The sequence below is a fragment of the Capsicum annuum genome, chromosome 2 (assembly GCF_002878395.1).
Source record: "Capsicum annuum cultivar UCD-10X-F1 chromosome 2, UCD10Xv1.1, whole genome shotgun sequence".
In the NCBI taxonomy this organism is placed as follows: Eukaryota; Viridiplantae; Streptophyta; class Magnoliopsida; order Solanales; family Solanaceae; genus Capsicum; species Capsicum annuum.
The window spans coordinates 10,514,247-10,534,982 of NC_061112.1; the positions used below are offsets into that span (position 1 = coordinate 10,514,247).

The following is a 20,736-nucleotide window of genomic DNA, read 5'->3' on the forward strand; positions in this document are numbered from 1 at the left end:
ACTTCAATTGATTCTTTTGGAAATTGCATGATAAGAAGGTTAAAAATTACTTATATCTTGTATAATTTTAAAAAATAATTAAGATCAATTCAGACCAAATTAACATTTTTGAAACTTGTCATTCTTTTCTAAAATACAAATCAACCCATACAAATCATCCATTTGCGAGAAAAATGTTTCATCATTTCAAATCTCGAGTTCTCACTCTTTTCTCTCTCCCACTCAATTATACAGTACAAACAATAACTACTCAACAAATTGCTCTACCCTTCACAACAGATCAATTTTCTTCTCATTTTTTAACACATAGGTGTTATTTTCGACTTTATTCTTACTTGTATCAGTCGTTTTGTTTGTATTTGTAGCTAACATCATATGAGAAGAGTTCTATATTTGTTATTTATTTTCTAAAAAATAAGAGTTTTTAAGTTAATGATGAAACAAAAAAATTTAGTTGTATTATCTTCGAGAATGGGTTTACAATTTTGAGTTTTGATAGTAAAATCATAGGAAGCACTCAAGAAAACCCTATTTTCTATCGCAGTATTCCGTTGACTGATGCGGTATTATTGGTTGGTGTTTGTGGTATTTGTGGTAGTGGTGGTGGTCGTCATCATCATGGTGGCACTGGTGGTGGCTGTTGGTGGCATTGGTTGGTGGTGTTTGTGGTGGCATTGGCTGGTGGTGTTTGTGGTGGTTGTCGGTGGTGTTAGTATTCGTAGTGGTTGTGGCATTGGTTGGTGGTGGTGGTGGTGGTGGTGGTTGTTGGTGTGTCGTAATTGGTGGTGTTTGTAATGTATTTTTTAAAATTTCTGCATACATCAATTGTAATGTAATTTTTGTTTTTCTATTATTTGTAGGTAAAACATGTCTCCCAAAAGAAAAAAAAAGTAAAAGTGGATCAATGTCTGACAACCCAAAAAAAGGCTACAGTACAGGGGGATTCAGAGGAGCTTCCTGAACAATCTCAGTCAGAAAAACAAAGTAAAGCTGAGGAAAGATATGAAAACAACATTGAGAAAGGTGGACAAGGGTCTGTAAATGGTGATGAAGAAAATAAAAGTGAGAAAGAGGAGGAATTAGAGAGTGAGAAAGAAAAAGTTGATGATCATCAACATGATGATAATGGATCACCAATCGGGTGTGAATTAATATCGACATCCAAGCATGATCCTGTTATAAATTTTAGTATTGACAAGTTTCAAGTTGCGATGCCAATAAATGACAAAAAAGTATAAAAAGAACTAACTAGTGAAATTGTACTTAAATTTCAGATGGCGAGTAAATTTATTTATTTTAGGAAAATTATGAAAGACGAAAACATTGACAGACTTTTTAAGAAGAGTTGCTTTGGATATTTTCTTAAGCTGCTTGAGTTCCTTGCCCGTTTCTATATGAGGATGGTATATGGTCTTCTCAAGCGCAGGATCAAGTGCGTGGGGGTGATGAAGATCCGAAGGAGGGGGTAAAAAGATGGATGAAATCTGGATCAACTACTATGGCATGCCGATTTGTTTTATCTTGCAAGAGTTTCCCATAGTGAAGGGCTTGAGATACCATCGTCTAGAAGAATCATCTATCACCAAAGAAACACCCCGCAAAAGATCCAAGGCAAGAAAACGCAAGTAAAAAATAGATAGGTTGTTTGACATTGCTCGACGTGGCTACAAAGTATAGGATTATTGACAGATCTCATGGATAAAACCATACCAAAGTAGTACATATAGCAATTGTGCTTAGTTTGGTTTGTCCATTCGGTTATATTGGCAAAAGATGTTAACAAGGTCATAGAAGATGATTTGTTGGCACGTGCTGAGGATTTTGATAAATTTAATAATTATCCCTGGGGATATGACAGCTTCTACTTGACTGTCCAATATTTACTGACAAAGCTATCCTCAGGGACGACCATATTATATGGCTTTTCTTGGGCTTTCATGGTAAAATTAATCACTAATTTTACTCATCCATTAATTTATATTGAATATAGTTATTATGACTTTTTTTGCTTGCTTCCTGTTTACATTTTTTAGGATTAGGCATTTGAACCCATTCCTCCACTCCGAAAGCAGGTAATGGATTACCCGGATAAGGTTTCTCATCCAAGGATGTTTAGGTGGTTGGCTGCAAAGAGCAACACCAAAATTAAGGAGGCTGATCTCTTTAACCCTCCGGATGATGAAGTATGTCTTCTTCAAGTAAAATAATTTTGCTCAATGAAAGATATTGAACAGATGTTATATCTGATGCACCAGATGGGACATCTATTGCGACAGATTACCTGTCCTATGCCAACCAATGCAATAGATGGATAATCTGTTGTGATAGACGATTGATATCTTGCATTAGATTACCCATTTGTTGCTTTGGTTCTCTGAACCCGACTCCTAACAGATTAATCATTTACTACAAATTATGCAACAGATATATAATCTGATGTAAAATATTGTTAATACACATACAAATCATCTGTTGTATAATATGTAACCCAATATATTACCTGTCTTGTGCAAATGTTGCAATAGATTGGTAATCTATTGCAATAGATGATTAATATTTTACATCAGATTATCCATGTGCTGCTCTGGTTCTCTGAACTTGACTCAAATAAATTTTAACCATCTACTGCAAACTATGCAATAGATGGGTAATCTGATGTAACATATTATTAATCTGTTACGTCAGTTGACTATTAAAATATAACCCAACTGTGAAAATTATTATATTTTATGATTTAAATATATCTATCTTTTTTACTAGGTTATGCATCTTTGGATCGTGCCTACTGAGGAGGAGTCATTGATGACTTTTATATTACTCAAGGTCATGTTGATACTATAGAAGACCTAACAGTAGAGTTAATAAGGAAGGAATTCGCTAGAGCAACAGCCACAAGAAGAGCAGTTAGGCAAGGTCAGCCTAATGTTGAGGATCTTTATGACCAACCTACTAAAGCAGATCCGGGTACTTCTTCTGGTGGAGTTGGTGTTGGTGGAAGGCATGTTGATGCTGCTACCACTCATGATAATGAGCATGTTGATGCTTAAGAAAAAGTAAATATGGTTGAAAACACCCCTTTTCACCCCTTACACAGGTCCCTCTCACCCATCTTCACCCTCGCATTCTCGTTGCGAATGCGAAGAGTGCAAGGACAGCCAGGATAAACTCTTTAAAAAAGTAGAGGCTAATCTCTAAAACTATTGAGAAATTTAAATCCAAGAGGGGTGTCATACCATCCAAGAAGGTAAGGGAGCCATACACTCCTACAGTGTTGGTTAGAAGGAAGAAAAGAGCAATAACCGGCGTACTCTCTAGTCGGAAATAAAAAATAATTACAACTCCTCCCTGTCAAAAAGCTGTTAAAGTTCAGGGGTCATTCAAGAAGGTGGACATATACAGAACTTGGCGCCAAAGAGAAGAGGGATCTGCGGCAGGCCAAGAATGCTAAGCCAGGTAAACCATATTACCCCTGGCCTCCCTTCCCCCCTCCCCAAGACTTCCAGACTATGATTGATATACATATGTGGTACGAGGACAAGGCGAGTCTACTTTTCCTAACCTAGCCTTCTAATCTAATCTACCCTATGAAGAAGAACCTACGCAACAGATGTGAAATTTATTGCAACAGCTGGGTATTCTGGTGCAACTGGTAGTGGTTCTGTTGCAACTTACTATCTATCTGTTGCATAAGTTGCGTTGGATTATTGATTTAGAAAACCCTATGCAACAGATGAACCATCTTTACAATTACTAACCTATTTAAAAATTGACTTCTGATATCATAGCATATTGATAAAATTCTCTGCCTCATTAGGAAAAGATAATTAATGTACCCAGAAGCTTATGATGCTGCCGATAGGATAATGGACCTCGACTTCTGCAAGAAGCTCAAGGATAAGTATGATTGTCTCAATTCTGATGCATCCTCCTATGGTGCGGGACTAGATTTCTTAGTTTTACGTTGGACTTAAAGAAAGAAAAAATGATAAAATATGTTAGAGGAGAGAGGCTAAATCCACGTAGCAGGAGCTGGACAGAGGCAAAGAGGATTTTTGCAGTCATTAGTGTGAACGACATATATTATCGGGCTATTGAGATACTACTCGAGGAGGAAAAGATTAAAGTTTATGACTGCAATGAACTTATCGTTGACATGGTCGATATTTTTCTCCTCGTGTAGCCACTGATGGAGTTGTTTCCCATCTTGTTGAGGGAGAGTAAACTGATGAATCATTTGCCAAAGAAAGTTTTGATGAAGAAATCATGGGATTTTGAAGGTCGAAACAAGGGCATGACCCTTCCAAAAAAAATACCGGTTATGCGAGCGGCTTACACGCTTTTGTACACATCGAATATTTGCTGACCGACATAAAAATGACCGAGACAACAACCTTTCTGTGTGACAATATTGTGGCAAACCTGGAAGATGTCTGGGCTTATGGGGTACTAACTAGACGCTTGGAGCCTGTGTATATAGAAGAGCCTGTGAAATAATAATTTTTTATTTCAAGTCATACTTCACTTTACTTTAAATTACATGTACATGCAGTGGCAATAATTTTTTTTGATGAATGATAGTTGAGTTTTTATAATGCAATAAATTGTCAATCTGTTGTAAAATATATTCTATATTTTCTGGCAGATAATTTATCTGTTGCAATAGGTTGGTCATTTATTGCATTATGCCGATGTTATTTCTATCTAATCTAAGTCTAATCTATTGCAATAGTGGGAAGACCTGTTTGATAATTTCCAACAGATGACCTAAATTTTACAATATATGCCTAAATATGTTTGATATTTTGTAATAATTACGCTTGAATATCCATGTGCTCAACAAACACCAAACCAGTAACAAATACACCACCATGAAAATTTCAGCAATTAGGCTTGAATATCCATGTGCCCAACAGCACCAAACCAGTAGCAATAACGACAACAATGTAGTATTTTTTTGCTCGATTTGTTCAACAAATCTCAGATTACACGATTTGCTTATGAAGGGTGTCGTTCTTCATACCAATCAAAGTAATTACATCCACCCAATTTCTGTAAAAACAAGAACAAAATTACAAAATAATTACAAGTCAATAATTAATGAACTAATTAAATAAAAATATTACCTTTGGAATCTTACAAGTAAAAAACCTACGACCTAAATTTTGTTGATTCCAAGAAGTCTTCAATAGAGCTTCATGATTGCACTTACAATATCAAAAATTATTATCACAAAAAATAGTGGAAGATGCGCTCGACATTGTTAAGCTCAATAGAAAAAAATGAAAAAAGGATGAAGAAAAGAAAGACCAAATGCAAATAATTTAAAGAATTTGGATAGATAAAAAAAAGATGACGACGAAAAGGAAGATTTGGGAATTTAGGGTTAAATTTTAGGAAGAAGATGAATATATAAGACATTGGAAAAAAAAATGATCGTTGGGGGCCAAATCAGATGCCAAGTCAGCAAAAAGTGCCAACCTGACACATTTGATGCCTATTTTATCTTACATATTTAAAATGAACACTGTTTACTTGATGCCTATTTTATTTTAGGTGTTTGAACTAAACACTGTCGATAGGTTCCGCCTTTTTTATTTCAATTCACTTTTTTACATGTAGTGGCAATTTTTTATGTCCAATGAAAGTTGAATATTTATAATGCAATAGATTCTCCATTCTTGTAACTGATATTCTACCTGTTCTGACATATAGTTTATCTATTGTAATACGTTGGTCATCTATTGCATTATATCGGTATTTCTATCTAAGTCTATCTGTTGCAACAGTGGGAAGACCTGTTTGATAAATTCCAATAGATTACCTACCTGTTACAACATATGTCTAAATATGTTTGACATTTTCCAACAGATGTGCCGTCTGTTGCAACAAATACATTATCAGTTGTAATATTTAAATCTAGTATTCCATTTCAATTAATAAGTTCAAATTTTAAAAAAAAATTTATAGACAAAATAAAATAAATTAAAGTCTTAAGAAATTAGCTGAAATAAATCAATGAATAAATAAAATGTAAAAAATTATTATGGGTACAGATCTCAACGAATACATCAACAATTTAAGTATTGATGCCAAGGATTCCTAAAGAGGGGTGAAGTTATTACTTCGACAGACTCAAGCTATAAAGATCTACTCAATATGGATAAGTTGTTCTTCATTCGATGTTATGAAATTCGTCTTTGCTCTTCGTGAATCTTTATTGTCGCTTACGTAAGGTTTCTGCGATTTCTGTTCTTTGTATTTCCATAAAAAGAGTAGAGTAGCATATTGTCAATGTTGTTCAGCAGTAGCTTCTACATCCACCTGGAAAGCCAGAATTGGTCAATGCTAATCACGAAGATACAACAAAATAGAAAAGGATAACTCATCTGTTCTAGCAAATCAAACAGGTCTTCCTCCTATTTTAAATTGTCCCAAACATATTATATTTCTGTTGCAATAATGAACCAACTGTTGGGACAAATTTCTACACGAGGAAGACCTGTATGATAATTTCCAACAGATGAACCATCTGTTACAACACATGACTCATCTAGTGCAACAGATAGGTCATCTGTTGGTACAAATAAAAGCGGTACGAAGTGCTGTTTAATTTTCTAAAACATATAAGACAATGTCGCAGCAGATACTTTATCTAGTACAACAAGTTAGTCAACTGTTGCAACAGATGTATATATTTTGTTTGATAATTTTCAGCAGATGTGTCATCTGTTGAAATAGAAATATGTCTGTTTATTAGTTGGAAGACATATATATTCAACTTTTTTAGCTCATGTTGCTCTCCTTTGGACATTGTGCACTGCCCAGTGCAACACACGGACATAGGAGTTACAATTTCTCTTTTTTGGATGCTTGATAATGCCTTGAAAATGACTTTTCTTCTCATCTTAGCCTTAATCTCTAATAGAATGGATGGAAATAAAATCCTCTTTGTAGAATGACACCCCTCTTAGATGTCAATTCATTTACAGAAGAAGTTAATATATTAATAGCGTTAATCACTACATCATGTTTCACCCTGCAGTCTTGAAATTTGCATACAAAATATTCACTGGGAGAGGCAAAATCTGTATAACCAGTATGATCATACTAATAATGGTTTATTTTAAATACTATAAGAGGAGCATCATTAGCACCAACAGAAGCACCACTACCACCACCAACTGCTCCATCACCACTAAGACCATCATAAACAACAAGCCCGCCCTCCAAAATTATTTTTCTTGTAATGGCTTTTGCTCCAAATAATTCAATTTTTATTTTGTCGATGACCTTAGAGTCAGATAAAGTTTTCACAGATCGTAAAGTAAGAAAAAATGGCATCTTCAACTCTCGATTGATCGAAACTAGCGACGGATGCACAATCTAACATAAATCATTATATATATTAGAATGATGATTAGATCATTCAAAAAAATCATATATTAAAATAAAAATTTAATTATAATTATACTTACTGCATCCTTCAGGGGGTTGAAGAGATCAAAAAATTTTATATTTTTATCAGTTTTGGCCGACAACCATCTCAAGATTCTTGGACAAAAACTTTTTCCTGGTAGTTCACTTATTGTCTTAACTAAGAAATGGCTTCAAACGCCCAAGTCTATAAAATAACGCCAATAAATCAAAACCATTATTGAGTAAAAAATGAATGATATCATAATAAAAGAAAGAAACATTTACCATGAAAGCCCATGGAAATCCATATAAGTTGACTGTCTTTGGCACTAACGGAGTCAACAAATATTTGATAGTCATTTTGAAGATTTCATAACCCCAAGGATAGCTGTTAAAAGCCTCAAGATCCTCGGAGAGATTTATTAAACCAAAGCTTATGTTGTTAACGTCTCTCGCCCAAAGAATATTATGTACAAACCAAACCAAGAACAATGACTGCTTGTACTTCTTTGAAAGTCCTTTACCTTTCAATGCTTCTATCAAATTTTTGTTTTTGAAGCTTGGACCAACAATAGACACTAGGTCATCACTATCACACAACTTGCCTTTGCCATTTTTGGGTGTGCGGGGTATTTTTTTGGGTTAGAATATGTATAACTTGAAAAGAAGGATAACATTTTAGTCCAGTAACTATGGCAAACTCCTTCCAACCAAAATAAATAGGCATGTCACAGTAATTTATCCACACTTCATCTATCTTATCTTTGTTTTCATATATAAACCTATGCTTGAGAAGTTCATATACCATTTTTATTTGGAAACGAGTATTGTTTTCATCCGGCAAATCAAGATATTTCCCAAAGAAGATGTCCCTAAAATAAGCATCCAATTTTTATTCTCGAAGTATTTTTCTAAAGGCATCGAAAGATTTTCCCATGGCTGACTTAACCATGAAATCACCCGTTAAATCTGTGGCACCATTGCACTGTATTCTCATAGGATAACGATCGATGCTGAAGGTTTTGACCAACTCTTCGGTGGAAGGTCTATTAGCATTTGGATCATCTTTTTTGAAACATTCCTCCTCCTCGTGTTCATCATATTCTGCTCCTAATTGAGATAACGGTCATAAAGCAAGCTCATATAGCTTCTTCACTTATTCTTTTACTTGGACTTGATTCGGTTTCTGTTATTTTGGGAGCCATATTATCTAAAATTAACAGGAACATAAAAAAATATATTATAGTTGATTAATGCATCGCTAAAAAGGATAATAGTAAATCTAATAAGCAAAATAATAAAATAACAGTTCCAACAGATCACTTATTTGTTAGACCAGGTAGTATATCTATTGCGGCATATAACAAACCTGTTACAGCGGATGAGAAATCTGTTGCAATAATACAAGATATATCACTCATATTTAAGACAGATGAATGGTTTATGCAATAAATCACGCATTGTTGCAACATATAAGTGATCTTTTAGAACAGTTAAATAACTTGTTGTAATGGATGAGTAATCTATTGTAATAATACAAAATATATCACTCATCTATTGAGAAAAATGAATGGTCTGTGCAACAGATCACACATCTATTGCAACATCATCTATTGTAATATATGAGTAATCTGTTGGAATAGTTAAATAACCTATAGCAACGGCTGAGTAATCTGTTGTGAATCTACAAAACATATTACTCATCTGTTGAGAAAGATGAATGGTCTGTGAAATAGATCACACAACTTTTGTAATATATGAGTGATCTGTCGGAACATTTAACTAACCTGCAGCAACAGTTGAGCAATCTATTGTGACAATACAAAATACATCACTCATCTATTGAGAAATATAAATAGTCTGTGCAACAGGTCACATATCTGTTGCAACACATGACTGATCTGTTGGAACAGTTATCAACGGTCAATATTGTTTAGATTTCTTCCAACATAGGGTCATCTATCTCGGCAGATGAATGATCAGTTGGAAAAATTAAGTCTTGGATATGTCCTATTAGATAAGTTGATAGGATTTTATCTAATATGAGGCTCATATGTTGCATCAGATCATTAATCTGATGGTTTTTCCATTGCATCAGATGGTTAATTAGTTGCATCAGATTTTTTGTTCGATGCTTAATCTGTTGCAACATATGGTTAATCTATTGCATCAGATAGTTAAACTATTGCATCATATGTTAAATCTGTTGCATTAGGTAATTAATTTATTATATTAAAATTATAATCTGATGGTTCATTTGGTGCATCAGATAGTTGATCTATTGCATCATATGAAAAATTTGTTGCATTAGATGGTTAATATGTTGCACCAGATGAATAATCTGTTGAAGAAATCAAAAAATAGTATCATAATTTTGTTCAATAGAAAAACAGTAATATCACTATTTTTACCAAGAATAAGAACAGAACAAATTAACCTAAATCGTTGTTTTGTTTTTATAAACACAAACAACAAAAATCAAACTTCAAACAAATGCAACAAACAACAAAAAATCATAATTCACTTCGAAAAGAGAAGAGAAGAAATACCAGAAATTAGGGTTTTATTCAGACCGCATTTCAAATTAAAGCAACAAATATTGAAATTATTAACCAATACGATAAGAGTAGTTGGCTTAAGTTTCTCATTTTCTTTAAAACTAAAAAGGCCATAAATTTTTACCTGCAAAAGAAGAAAAGAAACGATGATGAATTCGAAGCTGTTGTGACCAGAAAGAAAGGTTGTCACATCGATTGAAGGTTACAGAATTTGAAGCTGTTGTGGTCGGAGAGCAAGGTTGTCACGTCGATTGAAGGTTGAAGTCGAAAGGAACTCAAAGCACAACTATTTGTTGTCGGATGTTGAAGTCATCGAGGATTGAAAGGAGAAATTTGTAGAATTGTTGGTTGGGAGAGAATTAAGAGAAGCTGTCAAGAGAAAAATGAGAGAGACTGGTTGATTTGGATTAAAGAGGGGAACTCAAAGCGCACTATTTATCGTCGAAGATTGAAGTCGCCGAGGATTGAAATAAGAAATTTGCAGAACGGTTAGTAGGGAGAGAGTTGAGAGAAGCTATCGAGAGAGAGGAGAGAGACTGGTTTATTTGGATTGAAGAGGGGTGTGAGTTGAGTTGATTTGTATTTTTGAAAAGATTAGAAAGTTTTGAAAATATTAATCAAGTCCACAATTAACTTAATCAATTTTGCTAATGACGGTTCACCCTTTAAGTTGGTCAATGTCACCAATCCTTCATTCAAGACTTAAAAGATACCTTTCCTTCAATTTTCTCGTGAAGGTTGGGGTGACTAAAATTATTGAAATACCCTTGGTAGTCAGCCCAACCTTCACTATATATATATATATATATATATATATATATAATAGTAATAATAATAGTAGTAATAGTGATAGTAAGAAAAAATAAATATAATAATAATAATAACATTAGTAGTAGTAGTAATACTAATAGTTAAAAAAATGAAAGAAAGAGAATAAAAAGGTTGAAATGTTACTATATTATTATTATTATTATATTATAAGATGAACATTAGGACGACCAAGGGCAAATATGTAATTATACTCACTATCAAGGGCAAAGTATATATATATATATATATATATATATATATATATATATATAAAATCTACTACTATAAACAAATTTCTACCATCCCACTAACTAACTAAAGGTAAGTTTAGAAATATTTATGGTACTCCATCAAATCGTCTTCTTCTTTTTCTTGGCTTGGTAGCAATTGATGATGGGATTTGCCAATCTTTAACAGTATCTTACTATTTGTTATTGTTATTATATTTATATACTTTTTAAAAGATTTTAATGAAGTCTCTTTACTAATGCCTTTCTATGAATTCTTATTTCAGTATAAAATGCATGTGTCTACTTTTATTTTCTTTGTTTTTCATTTGCAATTTCTCTTTATTTGCTTTAAATTGTCACAATTTAATATATATATATATATATATATATATATTCTAATCAATTCCTGCATAATTTAAAGCTTCACATGATACATATCATTACAAAGATTTATAATACATATAATTTATGAAAACGTAATTATTTACTAATCACCTGTTAAAATTACTGTAAACAATTTATATAAAATGTATAGTAAATATGTCGTTTTAAATTACTACAATATATATCATGTTAACTTTTGTTAATTCTTTTGATTCTCTATATTTGAGGTAGATAAATCACTTTAAAAAATATTTCTTGTTTATTATATTAAATTGATCTCTTATTTCTGACTTATATAAGACAAGATATCGAGACAATTATTTAACATTGTGATTCATTAAAACCTTAATCCAATAGGCCCTTTTGTTTGTTAAACACCCATAAAGTGAATTTAATTGTATTTAAAATCAATTTGTGTATGAATTAATATTATTTATTGCTTAGTATAATTCTATGAAAAAAGTTAATTACTATAATTTTAATCTATTCTCTTGTATGATTTTTAAATAAACTACGAAAAAAATATTAACATTAGTTATTTAATCTAAGAAAATGTGTTTGACTTGATGGTAAAAAAGCATTAGGGTATATGATATTTTAATATTAACTATGAAACTTAAATAAGTTGTAAGCTAATATTTGATTTTATAAAAATAAGAAGTTATATTTTATTATATAGTGTGATTTTATTATATATTATAGAAGAGTCGGTACCAAGGACAAGCAAGGGCAATTTCGTCCAAAAACAAAAGCTCCATCTTGAAATGAATGTACATTATGCATCAAGAATAGTTAAATGACAAAAAAAACCAACTATCTTTTATAATTACTAATGTGTCATCTACCATTCACATCACATCATCAAAATCCCTGCACAATGCTAAAAATATGGGCCCTCCCCAGTGCTACTCCAGTTATTAAAATACTCATACTTAACATTCAATTTCAGTTTGCTTTCTTTTTATTTTATTTTGCTAATTTCAATTAAATTAGATTAAGGGGCCATGTTATAATTTTAGTTTTTAGACTATTTTATATCATATGTGAGGTGGTATAACATAATTCAATGTTTGATTGATAATATAAATGATCACATATCCATAATATATCTCACCTACCTTCTACCAAATGAGCCCTAAGAGTATTCACTGAAAAAAAACATTTCATCAGTTTCAATTTTGCGTTTTAACTAGATTAAGTATGGAATGTAAAATAAAATTTTATGATCTTAAACTAAAAATTGTGTAAGATATTAAATGTCCTTTAAATTTTAAGATTAAAAAATAATTAACCCATTAAATTTATCGGGGTATTTCATTTAGATTCTCAAACTATAAGTCTTTTTTTCAACTGAACAATTAATGATTTTTGTGTGTGTGTTCTCATCATCCATTAGGTAGTTAACGTAACCGCATAAAACATGTCATCTTTTTTAATTATACGCATTCGCCTCAATGAGTCTTAAAATTCATAAAATTTTAATTTGAGGCTGATAAGGTTGAGCCTATATTTTAAATTTTATGGTGTTAAACATGTCATGCGGAATTTGGAAAAAAGATATTCAAAAATAAAAAATACTATTTTTTAAAAAAGAAAAATAATATACTTGAACGAAATGAGAAAAATAATTTTGAATAGAAACTATACTTAATTTAAAATTCATTTCATTTAAATATTAAAATCTAATTTATATATGTAAACTAAAATAAATTTGATTTATTTTCAAACTTAACCTAATTAAAATTTGATAGAGAAAAAGAAAATTTTGAATTCAATTTACATCACTGACAATGCAATCATTTAACATTTATAATTAACCAAATTAAAATTTTTTCACTTTGAGTAGATTGCTTGAGTTTGTCAAATTACCAAATAATTCATTATACCACTATATATTCTTTTATCTCAGACAAAAAAAGGGACAAAATTTCTTTTTTATAATAAATTTTATTGATATATACTGTAATGAAAAACTTGAGTTTACATAGGCTTTATGTTCATAGCAAAACGTAGTTTATACTTTAAATCTATCATAAAAGTCTTTTGGTCTATAGCTTTTTATTGTGATTTTGAATTAAGAGTAGTGTTTATTGATGTCAAAAGAATTATCAAGAAAATAATTTTAGTTGGATTTCATGTTTGAATCAGTAAAGAAAATTTTTGCGAATATTCATGAAAAATTTCATTATTTCAAGCTACTAAATTTGATTTTCATGAATACTTGGTTAGAGTAAACTAGAGAGTGTAAAAGAGAAGTAAAAGTGGAAAAAGAGACCAGATAGTCGATAAGATTAAAATTGATATTAGCTTTATATCATGTTTGATTAATAATATAAATTTATCATAAATTCATAAGATATCCCACCTTACACCTCCTACCAAATGACCCCTAAAAGTATCACCGGGAAATAAATATTTTCTCAATTTCGATTTAGCATTTTAACTAGATAAAACATGGAATGTAAAATGAGATTTTATTATTTAAATTAAAAATTGTGTAAGGCATTAAATATCCTTTAAATTTTAAGATTAATACATAATTAACCCCTTCTAATAAGTGTTTCAGTTACACACTTTCAGTTTAATTTAACAATTTTTTTTTGTGTGTTCTCATCATCCATTAGGTAGTTAAGCTAACCGCATAAAACATGTCATCTTCTTTACTTATATGAATTTGCCTCAATAAGTCTTAAAATTCATAAAATTTCAATTTGAGGTTGATATTATATGTTTTTTTTAAATATAAATTTTTGTTATAAAACATACTACAGAAAAAATAGTAAATATTTGCGTAATTGCTAAAATAGAGAAATAAAGAATAATTATACTTTAATATAAGAAATATGTTTTAAAATATCTAATAAGGAACAAAAATATATTTGTAAAAAATTATTATATATAATCCAGTTATAGTGATCTAAATGAAAATGATCATTAGATAATAAGTGAGGACAAATATAATAATGTGTAGGAAAAGTAATAAACTCATGTACCAATTCTATTACATAAATTTTTTTGTGAGGACTATCAGTCTTATCCTATTATCCCTTATATATAAGTATAATATTAAAATTTTAAACTAAAAATTGTGTAAGGTATTGAATATCCTTTAAATTCAAAAATTAATACATAATTAAACCCTTCTAATAAGTGTTTTAGTTACACACTTTCAGTTCAATTTAATAATTTTCTTTGTGTATGTTCTCATCATCCATTAGGTAGTTAAGCTAACCACATAAAACATGTCATCTTCTTTAATTATACGCATTTGCCTCAATAAGTCTTAAAATCCATAACATTTCAATTTAAGGCTGATATGTATAATTAAGGAGATAAAATATTTTATATGATTAACTTAACTATCTAATAGATGAATGAAAATATGTGTAAATAACTTTTTTTCCAAAATTCGAATCAAAAGTGTCAGATTGAATTACTTTATTAGAAGTTGAGATTGAGCGTATATTTTATGATGTTAAACATGTCATGTAAAATTTGAAAAAAAAATATGCAAAAATAAAATAGTCATTCTTTTTTTTAAAAAAAAAATATACTTTGAATAGAATGAGGGGAATAATTTTAAATAGAAATTATATTTAATTTAAAATTTGTTTCATTTAAATATTAAGATTTAATTTATACTTCAAATTTATCATACAATTTTTTTATCTAATTCTTTTGTTTTTTATTTTGAATTAAGAGAATTATTTATTGATGTCAGAAAAATTATCAAGTAAATAATTTTAATTTGATTTCATGTTTACAACTCAAAATACTCACAGTAAATAAAAAGTTATTTTAAAATCCTTTATATTGGGCCCATGCTAAGTATGGGCATACTTATCTAGTATATCTAACATATATATAAGTGAAAGTTAGCATGACTATGAAGGGCATTTTGGTAAATAATACCAACAGTAAGGGTATTTTCGTAACTCAAACCTCCCATCAATAATAGAGGTCTTGTGGTCATCCCACTTTCATGTGTCTTTGGCTTCTACTTTTTATTATAACTTTTCCAAATTTCTCCCAGCTCCATTTTTCCTTGCGCCTTCGGACCAAAACACAACCTTCAAACCAAGTTTGTTTACTATTTTTGATCCAAAAAAATAATTTTCTTCAAGTTTATTATTGATTTGTAGATTACGAATTATGGGGTTTTGAATTTCTGTTCATCCTTGAATTTTACGCTGGATGATGGTTCTTTTTGTCAGACTGAAACTGTGTGTCCAATTTCCACGTTCTTATGACTCCAGAATCCAAGTTGACTAAAATTTTTTCACATGTTTTTTTTGTTTTAAGATGCTCTGCTATTTTGTAATTTTTGTTTTGTGAATTTATTTTGCGTATTAGTTTCTAGAATCAGCTTGGTAATTGAATGCCACTGTGATTTGTAGTATTCAGCTGTGATTATAGATTTGCATTATCAAATTGAGTTCAGATTTATTTACAACACGATCGTCACTGAATTTATGAGCTAGGTGGATGTGTGAATCCATTTTGTTTTAGCAATTTTGCTGTCTTTCTATAGCCATGTCAACATGATTTTAAGTTTGAATGGGTAAATTGGCAACTCCATTGGTGTAAGGGCTATGGGTATACGTGGTGCCATTCTTTAGCAGTAGGAAAGTATAATTGTAATACCCCAAACTTTCTTTAAGTCAAATCTAGTCCCCAGAAGTGTTAGTGATGACTTTCTAAATGATTAATGTTTAAATCAGATAGAATTTCCCTAATTTTGAATTGTCATCATGTGAGAAATTGAATTAGCTTTCCAATGATACCAATTTCATCCAAATCTAGTATCGGAGTAAAAAGTTATGGACGTTTTACAGAAAACTGTCGGAACTGCCCAGAAGCGACGGTCAGGCCGACGGACTATCGCGTTAACGATGAACCATTTCCCAAGCCATCGCGACTAAGTCAGTGAACTCAACTTCTGGTCAAGTGCGATGGTCAGGACCGACAGAATGTTGAGCTAATGATGGACTGTCACCCAAACCATCGCAGACGAGGCAGAAAGTTTAGGTTCTGGCCAAATGCGACGGTTAGGACCGACGGATCATCGATCCAATAATGGACCATCGTCCAAACCATCGCCACTTCAGATCAGCAATTTTTAGCCATTTTTAAAAGGGTATTTGGGTCTTTTTCTACCTGTTTTAATCCCTAATTATACCAGACCAGAGCTCATAACTTCATTATTCATCTATAACACCAAATTAGGGTTTCTCTCAAAGATCAATCCCCAAGAATAAGAAACCCTAGGTGTTTAATTCCAAGTCAAGAATTCAAGCTTTCCTCCACCAATCTTCAAGAAATCATCCACCCAGGTATGTAAAGTGTTGATTTATAGGTTTCTTTCACCCATGAAGGTCAAAAATCCCATTTTAAACTCATGAATTGTGATTTTCATGTGGTGGATTGATTTTAATTATGTTGATGTGGTTGTATGAATCCCAAGTTGGAGTCTTTATGTACTTTTCATGAAATTATGCTAGTATGTGGGTTGGAAAATTTTAAATTGAGTTGATTAAAGTAACCATGATGTATGAATTAGTGTATATGCCTAAGCCTAAGGTTATGCATGCAATGTGTTTAATTAAATGCCAAAGAGAACAAGAATCATGCTTTAGGACTCAATTATGACCAAATTGATGAACCCATGCTTTACCCTTATGTTCAAAATGACTTTCATGTTATTGTTATGCATTAAAATTGTTTGATGGATAGTTCATGAGATTAGCCTAGGAAATTACGACATATTTATATGCATTCCTATTTATGTACAAAACTATGATAATCAAGTGCCTCATGAAATTCTCCAATGATTGTATTATGGACTATTGATTATGGTCGTGAGTTCAGGAAGTGTCATGTCTTGTCAGTTTTATGCTATCGAGTCCTGGGGATACTTTCACCCGACAATTTAGTTGTGTTCCTAGAGCCAGTGTCATGTTTTTCAAATACTCTCAGTCAAGCCATGATTCATAGAACTTAGTCAGTCATATGACTCAGAAAAACTCAGTAATCTCAGAAATTCAGTAATCTCAGTAGTATTTCATCAATTAACGGAACTCATTGAACTCAGTCCAGTCAATTCAGTATAATTAATTCAGTGTCTAATCAGATGGGAGTAGGATTCAGCACTGAGTAAGCCCAAGGATGGGAACTCACCAGCAATTAGAGGGTGTGATTCTTACAAGCAATTATTGCACTCCAAAACTACGTAGCCAGCATAGGTTGAGACAACTAGATTGATGAGGTGACATAACCTATTAGATGAGAGTCCCACCATTCTCCTTAGAGTACCTGTTAGATAAGGGATTACTCATAGCTTGTCCTTACCAGTGGCGCGATATTGACACCCTTCCAATTGGGGTTATAGATTGGACCCCAACTCAATTATATTATCTTATTTAGGGAATGTCAGTTAGATGACTACTTCCCACAGTTACAGTCTCAGTCTCAGTCTCAGTAATAGAACTCAGATAGTTCTACAGAATTCAGGACAGTCAGATACAATCAGCCAGTTCAGTACGGAACTCAGCTAGTTCCATCAGAAATAGGACTATCAGACACAATCATTCAGATAATAGTATATCAGTTATACGAAACTTATGTTATCAGTATTTAGATTTAGTGATGTCATGATCTTAGTTACAGTTCACGTATTCATGCATGTATTCTCACGTTCATGTTATTCAGTCAGCTAGTATTGTTCATACATATAAACCCCTTGCATTAAGCCTACCTCTCTTGCATTCCAGTACATTCAATCGTACTAACGCATTTACACTATGGTACCATAGGTTCAGAAGCACGAGCTCCAGAGCATCCTTAGTAGATCAGACGTTCAGCAGCCAGACTAGCAGTGAGTCCTCATCATTTAAGGACAGAATGATTATTTTATAACTTTATTATTTTACTAGTCCGGAGTTAGTTGGGGACATGTCCCATCAAATCTACAGTTTTAGACAGTTTAGAGACTTCCAGACTATAGCATATTTAGACAGTTATTTTAGTTTTGGTATGGTGATACCGTATTATTCAGACACTATGTTTTATCAGATATTTGAACCTTATGAACCTTATGGCCCTTTAGCCTTTTATTCCACATTTATACAGTATATTATGCAGTGCCCAGTTAGAGATATCAATTATGGGTTAGCTTGTGGTCCTTCGGGGTCATGAGCACCGTGTAGCATTTCGGGTACCAGATTTGGGGCGTTACAATAATTGATCAATTTACCTCTTTCTATATAAGATACAAAAGTTATCTTCAATAGACAAATCTCTAAACACAAATAATATTTATACCTAGGGATGAGAAATATTTGTTCAAGAACTACTACACTTTTTAGAACATAAAAAAAAATTCATCTATGCTTCTAATTCATAAAATTCACCGTATATAGTTTACTTCAGTGTGGCATGTAGGAGATAAAAAGAGGATTTCTACTTCCTCTTAGTTCCTTTATTCTTGAAATTTACTTTAGTCATGTGCTGGATTTTTATGTATCTCAAGACCTCCTGAATAGCTATGGTCTCTGTTGTGTATTTGTGTTATATTGAGCCTCCAGTTATCTATCTTGTGCATGTATGATATTACCATTCTAATTTCATATACAGAATTCCCCAGAGCTTTCCCTCCATCATTGCTAAATTTTATCAATCAAGCTTCAGGGGATATCTATATGACTCCACCCGCCTTCACAGTTGTCTGATGTTTACTTATTGCTTCTATAATTCCTTAAGTACAATAGCAGCCACAATATAAAATATATTCTTAGATTTCTAATCGTACCTTTGATGTATCGTACAAACATCTGAATCTCATTCCTTCCTTACACTTATAAGTGGCATAAAGTGGTCATCTAGCTAAGTGTTTACTAGAGTTTCCCATGGAAACTCCAGAAAAACTTGGCAAATAATTAATGCACTTTAAATAGTACTCCTGCAAAAGGGTCACTTGTTTTTAACAAGTGCATAGCCATGCTTTGTATTTAGAACATGTTTTATCAGTGTAGTTCCCCTTTCCACTATTAATAATTTCCCTATTCATGAGCTTAATTTATTATGGACTTTATCAATTATCTCCTTGTAATGCACATGCCTTTTTGTTTTTTCATAGAACGCTGGAACCCCAAAATAAGTGAAAGGAAAATCCTTTCTTAGGATAGTTGTCCCTGTCCATACCAGATCAACGATGACCTGTGTTGTCTGATCATGTAAGTATGTGGCATTCTTGTTTTTGTTGATCTTTCGTCCACTAACTTCTTCTTACCCTATTAATATATTTATTACCAACTTTAATTATCTACTGCTTTTTGTTGATCTTTTGCCCACTAACTTCTTCATTCCCAATTAATATATTTATTACCAACTTCAATGATATAGTGTTTCATATGAATAGGCTAAATGATATATGTAAAAAACTATTTCTATGGCTTGAACTTGTGACCTCCTAATGAATATTACATCATAGTAGATTTTTAATAATTTCTCTGCCTACACCAGAAAGATCATGTACTGCAGTGTTCAAACCAGTAAGAGGTGAAATACTTCTTTTGAAATTCTCCTCACAATCCTGAGACACTCCAAAATATCCAACCATATCATCTTCAGTAAATTTTGGATTCCCTTTAGTCAAGGCTTCAATTGCTTCAGGCAAACTTACTGTCAAAATTACCTTATATGACAAAGTACACTCCTTTAAAGGAACTCTCCATGCTTCTGGAGGACTTGAACTACTGAGCATCAAGATGATTTTTGATGACTGATTTGCCTTTGCTTTGATGGCATCCACCACGATTAGTTCCAGTGTTGTTATGTCACCGCTGATACTGCGCTTGTTAGACAATAAAGATTTTAGGCAGAGGTTGTAGTTTGGTGTGTTCTTGCATGTAGTTTCTACTAGATTGTTTTTATTGTGGTTGCTTGTTTTTAGTGTTGAAGTCATAGAATAACTAGATATATAACACAGTCTTCACTTTGGAATTCCAAAACGAGAAACTCAACTTACTTTTCTTTAGATATTGTGAAAGCTTAGGTTGCAAGTACACATTTTATATTTCCTGTTCACTTTTACTTGTTCACTATACTGAAATTAGATATGTAAATTTTTTTGATAATCGGAGTAAGAGAAACTACAAATGTCTAACTTTAAGTTTGTACCAAATGTTAACTAACTATTGTTCAAATTTTATCATTTTATTCCAGCTATCAGTTTGTACCAGTTTGTGCCATGTTGGTTGTTGTTCTTATATGTGATCGATCATCTTCACTTTGGTAAGTCTCACATTTCTTGGTGCTTTAATCTCTCTTTCATTTAGGAA

General features: G+C 31.9%; 1 protein-coding gene across 1 annotated transcript; it reads right to left on the reverse strand.

Moving 5' to 3' along the window:
• Positions 1-19,880: 19,880 nt before the first annotated feature.
• LOC107857753 (cell wall / vacuolar inhibitor of fructosidase 1-like) lies at positions 19,881-20,360 on the reverse strand. The gene has a single exon (XM_016702583.1). The coding sequence runs from the start codon at positions 20,358-20,360 to the stop codon at positions 19,881-19,883; it is 480 nt and encodes a 159-aa protein (XP_016558069.1).
• Positions 20,361-20,736: the final 376 nt, after the last annotated feature.

Bases quoted from the DNA above. Each gene is read 5' to 3' on its own strand.
- LOC107857753 (XM_016702583.1), bottom strand. From the start codon at position 20,360: ATGACTTCAACACTAAAAACAAGCAACCACAATAAAAACAATCTAGTA.